This window comes from Convolutriloba macropyga, chromosome 12, assembly GCF_964194025.1.
Source record: "Convolutriloba macropyga chromosome 12, txConMacr16.3, whole genome shotgun sequence".
Classification (NCBI taxonomy): Eukaryota; Metazoa; Xenacoelomorpha; order Acoela; family Convolutidae; genus Convolutriloba; species Convolutriloba macropyga.
This window is the reverse complement of record NC_134479.1, coordinates 12,636,975-12,645,038: the sequence shown is the minus strand read 5'-3', so window position 1 is coordinate 12,645,038 and position 8,064 is coordinate 12,636,975. Positions and strand designations below refer to the sequence as shown.

The window sequence follows — 8,064 nt, the reverse complement described above, 5'->3', positions numbered from 1 at the left end:
GCAATACTGGTAGACACAAAAATTCTGGTAGGATGAAACCAAACAGTTATCAAGAGTTTTGCGTTTTCTCGCAGGTAACCACGTAACATATTGAATATAGCAGGTAATATACCCGTACCTAAGGTTCAATGACAATTTCAAGCTTAGTACTGATTCACAAAAATTTCAGGACCAACTGTGAAGTGAATTCTGATCTTCTCCGAATCAGAGCAAAATTCAGAGAAAATATTTACTGTTATTCTGAATCAGATGATAATTCAGAATGAATCACTGAATTACCTCTGAATCAGTCAAATTCAATGAAAAATGTGACCTGAATTAGACTCTGACTCAGTACTGAATTTGCCTTGTCGTTAGGTACGGGTATCCACAGAACGCATATTTAAAAACTATTTGTACTATAAATAACTGTCTTTTAATAAGTCGACAAAAAATGGTCGTTCAAGGTATTTTCATCAGTCGGCAAAGCAAGTAGGAAAAACGCTGCTAGAAAGCCTTTATTGAAAGATTAGATGTGGCCCGAACCCTTCTCTCCCCGATTACTTCTACACCAGTTCATTTTTTGTGCCTTTTTGTATAACCAACTCCGAAAAAAGATGCAAGCCTGACATTAGCAATTACACTTATAGTCTACGTCTAATTGATAATTTATAGAGGACTGCTTGTAAGTTCTAAATACCATTAAATCGAAGTCCTGTCTCTCTTTTCAGAACAAGGATAGGTTTTTCAACCATTCTCCAACTTTAGTTCACTTGGAATTTGAAATTTATAGGAAGTCGAAAAGAGACAGAAGCTTATCTAGTCAGGAATTGGAACCAGAAGCTTTAAGTTCGACCTGACAAACAATATAGTGCATTTGTGCTGGAAAGCACTCGTAGTCATCGATGCCCAGATACTCCGGCTGCTGACCCGGACGACTTTGGGCTGTGCACCGCTCGTCTCGCTTGTCCAGAAGATGACCAGGTTGCGACTCATTCCGCCAGAGCTCTTCAGGCATTATGGTGTTATCTGTCTGTAATCGGAAGAGGGTCCGGTTTTTCCTGACTTCCTGATTGACGCTTCCATCTGAATGCATGGGCGCGTGGAGCATTCGCACATAGCCGGTCCAGAAACCAGCATCAGTGTCGTTTGGGAGTCCAGCGCTTATGGCCCAATTGAGAACAGATGAAAGTTCAGCCTAACATAAAAAAGTGAGGTGTATTTCCATATACATTTATAGCCCGAAGTGATCATGTACCATAAAGTCATCCGGTCCAATTAACGTAATAAATACAAAACGACGGGGGTCTATAATTTCACGTTGGGGGATGTAATACGAAAAAAACGAAGTGCAGTCGCAAATTAACAAAAAATCAACTTCAAAATAACTGTGCACACATTTAACATGAAAACGAAGAGCGTTGAAAAACAATATTTTTCCCACCTAAAATTCCCCCTTCTTTATTTCCCCAGCCCAAGCGCACGTTCCATATTTTCTAATAATTTTCACTACGTATTGGCAGATGCTCTAACCTGGTGATTAGAGGAATTAGATCTTGCAAGAATCTTGCAAGATGTTTCAAAACCTGCAAGATTCTTGCAAGAATCTTGCAAGATATCAATCCTGGAAAAAAGTAAATCAGGGCTCTAATGTGTTAGAAAACACTTTTGAAGCGAATTATTGTTCATTAAATAAATTACAAAACAAAATTCTTGGAAAATTTTTAAGCACGGATTGAAAATCTTGCCAGAATTTTGCAAAAATCTTGCAAGTTTTTAAATTCTGGAAATTTTTTTCGAGTATATTTGACATTTTGTGGAGTGTTAGTGTCTATGATGTGTGTTTTTGTAATTTGTGTGTTGTATGTGAGCGTGCGTGTGTGTCTGCTGTGTGTAGGCTGTATGTGTAGTGTTTGTATGTTGCGCGTGTGCTTGCATGCGTGTGTGTGTCTTACGAGTGTGTGTTTGCATAATTTTTTTCGCCATTTTTTGTGATTTGCTTTGTTTTATATTTTTTTCCATTTTTTTTTGTTTTGAAGAGAGCGTTTTGATCCAGGTTTTTGTTGTCTAGTGCTCTGCTCAATGCTCCTATAGCTATTTTATGTAACTTCGCGAGGAGGGAAAAGCGGGGAGGTTTAAACACATCATACATAATCACAAAGTCTGAGTTTTAAATTGACTTGAGATTATTTCGGACACAGTAATACTGTACTGTGCTTAAATTCATTTTCAGATCGACCAGTTGCCCCATGCAGCCAGCTAACAAAAAAGTGTGGATTCAAAATCTTGCAAGAACCTTGCGAGATTCCTGCTAGAATATTGCGAGTTGGATTCAAAATTTGCATGAATATTGGACAAATCTTGCAAGAAGTATGTATTCTTTAGCAAGATAGCTTGCAAGATTCTTGCAAGATTTTGAATTTTTAATCACAGTGGTGAAACTGATTGTCAATAACGGGGCACAAACGGAAAAATCGAAAAACTGATGAAGAAGCAATCTTCTGTTAGCAGTTGCCTGACAAGAAGTCTGAGCTCAATTTTGCCGTAAACTACAGCTGAACTAACTTTTTTTCGGTTCAGAAAAATTTTTCTCCACTATATGAGTACAGTAATTGTTAAGGACTGTGTGATGCATTGCAGAACCAAGTAGCAGCAGCTTTGGACGAACGACAAAAATGAACGAGTGAAAGAAAAAAAGAAGGAAAGCGATACAAAGAATGAAATACACAACCGAAAATGCGCTAAATTAAGACGTAAAGAAATTTTTGAGCTGTTGAGAATATTAGATGACAAGATATATTTCAGGATGGGGCTAAATTTAATTCACTCATGGTATTAGAATTCCCATATTAAATTGGCCTAAAAAGCACTGGTTAAAGAAATGCTAAACAATAATTTAAGAGTTCCGGTGAATGTCGGTCAAAATGAGGTTTTCGCACAGCAGAAAGCTTGCATAAATAAGGGAAACTGTTTCAAAATGTAGGCTTTTTGTAAGAGTCGAGGCTTTTAGCGATTAAATTTTGCAATAATTGCAGTTTTTAGCAGTCAAAAACTTTTCTACGCTTTCAATGATAATTCATCTATCAGTATAATCTAAACTTCCGACTTCTTCTTTCAACCTCGTCTTCAACAACCGCACGAAACACAATTTATTTTCCTTAATTTTCTTTTCGTGGCAGATTTGCTGCACTTAATTGTGTAACAGGAGCTTTGAACATTAGCATGAATTGCTGTTTTTAGCGGTAGGTTTTTTCTATTATATTCACTGCTCACGGGATTAAAAAATCACCTACACAACACTGAATATATTATTTCAATGCTATTAGCCGCAAATTCCAAGAACATCGACAAATGTATTTTTTGTAATTTTTCTAAGGCTAACTAACTAATAGTTTCAGTTTTTTCATTGGTGGAGATTTCATCTGTAGCACTTTCACCACATTACGTGCTTAAAATTGCAAAAACTAAAACCAATCACCGCATTCAACGCAGTTAGTTCTTAGTTTCTTAGTTTTCTTTAGCTTTGACATCTCGATTGTGAAGATTTGCAAATGGGTTAGTGGAGGAAGTGATTTCGATTAGGCGAGTATATACTTCTCATCAATCAAAGACAACTTCCCGATCTTTAGAACTTGCATTCCCTATTTTTTTCTAAATTAATCGCTGTGATACTCTAAGGGTTTTTATTCATTCTCGTATGGGAAAAAATCAACTGCACTGTTTAGAGGTTTGAAGTTTCCTTGCCATGTCATGAGTAGAGAAGCTTACGGCTTCTTGCGCTGAAATAGTTTTACTATTGTCACTGTGGGCAAAAAAGGTGTCATCTTTTATAGAAAACAAATTTAATATGTAAATGCGTCCTCAAAAACTGGTTTTCCACCTATGACGCAAAAATCGGATTTCATCTGCCAGTTAAGTTTTGTGCATTCCAATTGCGCGATCAATCGCGTTGAAAATTTGTATTAAGTCTGAAAAATTGGTGGATTCAAAGAAAGGATTAGGTTGATCTCTTTATAAAAATTAATCAAATATCTTAGTGTCAAAATTAACTCCATTGACTATCCACTTCATTGAAATGAGGGAAAAATCGGCTTTACTTAGGAAATAATTTTGTATTGAAAAAGATATTATGCACCTCTCTTCGAAATGAAACTTCTATTCTGCAAGGAACAATAAATTGTCACATATGGACACAAAACTGTATGTCTACCACCGTCCAAATTTATGTAAAATCTTTTCAATGTGTTATATTTGATGATTTTCTTTGATGAAACATTTCTTGTGCTAACCACAAACATATGCACTGTAATTTTGAGATTTAATTTTTTTGCCGTTTTGTATTACGTCTCTAGAGTCCTTTCTCTAAAGGTTTTCTAGTTGACATGTAAATTTTTTGCTAAATAATTTAAATTTCATTAGAGTCGAACCACTTGAAAGTAGGTTATTCTGTTTTGTCGAAATAATTGAGAAAGAAGCTAAAATTCAATCTAGGACCGCTCCGCTCAAGATTCGTCTATCAGGAAATTATGTGCAATTATGTTCTCCCAAATAACCAAAACGATCTATCTGCTAAAAGTTATCTTCTTTTCTTAGACGAAAGGCATAAATAAATGCATACCAAGATAATTTAGGAACAAGAAAGTACTCTGCTTGTGATTTCTTCTTCAAAAAAAATTTCTCAATTATCTAACAAAAAAAATCTTGTTGATTTCGCTTTCATCAACTTTTTATCTGTGATCTACGACAATAGGAAACCCCGCCTTTATCCTAAATATGACCATCTCCAAACTCCAAAATTCTCCAGAGCGTGAACTTGTTCGAGCTATTGCATTGTTGCGTTGTGCCTTCTTATGATAGCGTTATCTTTTCAAATTTTCTGAGTTCACGTATTAAAAATGTGATCTGAGATCAGCTGAGATGACCTTATATTCATATTTGAGGTTCTGCGTTTACCGGGAAATTTGAATTTTTTTATAACTATACTGCAAAATCAAATGTACTTCAGCACTGTTAAATGTTGCATACGAGGCAGTTTGATGATCGTTGATGATCATTGCATGATAATAAGGAAATCAGAGAAACTGAATGTTTACTTGTATCGTTATCGGGCGTCATATATAACATTGCGTGATTACCGCAACTTTTTCACATTTTCATTTTTGGAATACGATTGACAACCCGTACCTTAGTCTCATAGCATATCATTACTGATACATTATTATTCAATTTTAACCAGTGCTAATATCATTGACTTTGAAGGTTAACTTTTGCCTTCAGTCTTTCCCGCTGAAAATCAGAGCAATCTCATTCTGTAAAGCAAATGGGCATGACTAATGGCAGTCTTCGGTTCAAATGAGAAGTGAGTTGTTCTATGCACAGTCTGAATCTGAAGTCTCAGACTGTGCAGAATTCAACTTCGAAAATTTCGAAAATCTGCCATGTCACCATGAAACTAAAATGGCGATCTACTAAAACGCAGTAAACGGATGAAAAGCCACCGTTTTCGAAGGAACCTACTATCAGAACGGCTGTCCCATCAGAATAGGGGACCAGTTTCATCACACCGCAGTACTAGTTGCCAATTGTTCTACCAAACGTACCCGAAGGGGTGCCACAACAGAAGGGGGGATCAGTTTCGAGGGGGGAATAGTAACTATAAAGGAAACACGATATTTTAGCTTTCTATGCGTCCTCCACCATCACAATATACCCGCCGCTTACAAAGCGGACGCTTCCCTGTCTCCACCAAACGTTATTCACCTTTTCCTTGAAGGTGAGTCATGATGTTGAACTTCCTTCAAACTGAACACAGATCTCGGGAGAGTGTCTGCAGACCCACAGACAGCCAGGTGGAATAAAAAGGAGGTGATATTAAGCAAGAATAGAAATTGGCTAGCATTAGAGTATTAGGAAGTGTACTGTAGTGCGACAGAGGATAGGGCGAATGAGGAGGAACGGGGGGGGGGAGAAGGAGTGGGTGGGGGTTTGGAGAGGAGGAGGAGGGGGGGGGGGGGGAGGTGATAATGGGCAAATGGCAAACGTCGTTGCATGTGAATGTCATTAGCATTTTGAGCAATGACCGGAAAGGTCAACCTTTTACTAGGCGTGGCGTGCCAACATTCCATCATATTATGGTACAAGGGGCGGGGTTGTGTACGATAAAAGTTTGCTGTAGTATTTGATGTTTACTATTTATAATAGTTTAATATGTATTAAATATATTTCAGATCTGCTTGTGCCAAAGTTTAGATTAGCTTTGAAGTTTAGATTACAAAACGTTGAACAGCATTATTCCAACAATGTCTCAGAACAGAACAGTTACTATTGTTCAACCAAATGTCTTGCAAAAGAAACATCAAAATGTTGTTCTGGGAAACGATAACAATGACCTTCATGACAATAGTTACCAAGAGGAAGGGGTTACTCAAACGCAAAGTGTTAGTTTATTTTATGTGAACAAGTTTTAATTTTTGCAGGATCTTTGTATGAAATATGACTACTTAGAAATCATTCATGACCTTTGGCAATTTTGACTTTTGAGATTTATGGAAGAAAGGGGATCCATTCTGACCCCCGTATATATTTTACACCTCCAAGCGTACATGCTGCTAAAGCTTTGGATCTTTTCCGTTTTTGCTTCTCGGCTTAAGATGTGCAAATTTTTCACCCCCCAGACAACAGATCCCTTCTTCGCTTTGCTTTGCTTTTTTCAGGTCTTTGTTGATGCTTGACACTTGGTCCTCCTCCTTTTTATTCCACCTGGCTGTCTGTGGGTCTGCAGACACTCTCCCGAGATCTGTGTTCAGTTTGAAGGAAGTTCAACATCATGACTCACCTTCAAGGAAAAGGTGAGCAACGATTGGTGGAGTCAGGGAAGCGTCCGCTTCGTCGTTAAATGGTCTACAGTGATGAGCGAGGAATGTTCTGAGCAAATTAACTAGTATTATTTGAAGAGGCTTCAAGCAGATACGGCAGAAGATACAAGTGTTTCGTTACTTAAACAGTCTAGAAGTTCAAAAACATTTATAGAACATAGAACTTTGTAAACATTTAATGAACTCAAATTAAACCGTTTTTAATGCATATTTGTTTCATTTCTTGTGTGCCATTTATATGTGAGCATGAATAAAGTATTTTTCATCTCATTTATTTTTATTATCTTAGATTTAGTAGAGTGAAAACAAATGTGAGTGATTTAATTGCTTCTGAGTGATTTTGAGACGCGGGCAAATAAATACGCGGGTAATTCAGCTGCTCAGATTATTGTCAGCCGGCAATTAACGCTACTCAGTTAAAAGGAAGAATTAACTTAGTCATGCCCAGACAGATAACAGGGGCTGAAAACTTTACTGCTCAGAAAAAATTCAGTTCAATGACTCATTGACCTCGAAAAACCAGACTGTAAATTTTAAAGTGGGACCTGAACAGAGAAATGGGCCGGACTAAATCCAGTATGTTTTTTGCCCTGAATCAGCAATGAATTGCAATGCTAGAATGGTCCGGGAAGGGGCTGTGTGGCTGAAATCCTTATATACTAGGCAACGATCAATAACAAACTTATTATTTATAACATCAATTTTCAAACTTATACAAATAATTTATTTTAAATTTGAAAGTTTCGTAATAGTAGCGCACCGACTGATATTACCTTCAAGAGGACGTTGTCAATAAAGGGTAAAGTTGGACTAACCTTCCTTCTGACGTGAACCGGATATCCTTTTCCACTGTACGTGTCAAGACATGTGCTTATGGCCACATCACTCACGACTGGTCCCTTCTCGACATCGAGAAGAGCGAAACAAGGAGCTCCACCCGATACATCTGCCAAGTATGTTGTGTCTTTTTCACAACGGCCTTCGGTGTCGCATTTAACCCGTGACATCATTAGTGACGTCAAAACCAGTCCTAATATGTTTTTCAGGTTCACGTCTGTACTCCTAGATTGAAGCATCATCTTTTTTTCTTTGCAATCAGTGTGGCCAGCCTAGTAATAGTGTGGCCAGCGATAAATTCGTTTTTACAAACGGAAAGCGAGTATTGAGTTAGTCGCTCAATTTTCAGTTGAGACATTTATGCCTCGTGTTT

At 37.4% G+C, this 8,064-nt stretch overlaps 1 protein-coding gene across 1 annotated transcript; it reads right to left on the bottom strand.

Moving 5' to 3' along the window:
* Positions 1–802: 802 nt before the first annotated feature.
* LOC142350384 (uncharacterized) lies at positions 803–7,861 on the bottom strand. The gene is made up of 2 exons (XM_075402231.1): positions 7,670–7,861; positions 803–1,177 (listed from the first exon to the last, which is right to left on the bottom strand). Exons 1-2 carry the CDS (start codon positions 7,859–7,861, stop codon positions 803–805), a joined length of 567 nt encoding a protein of 188 aa, XP_075258346.1.
* Between the last annotated feature and the right edge of the window lie 203 nt (positions 7,862–8,064).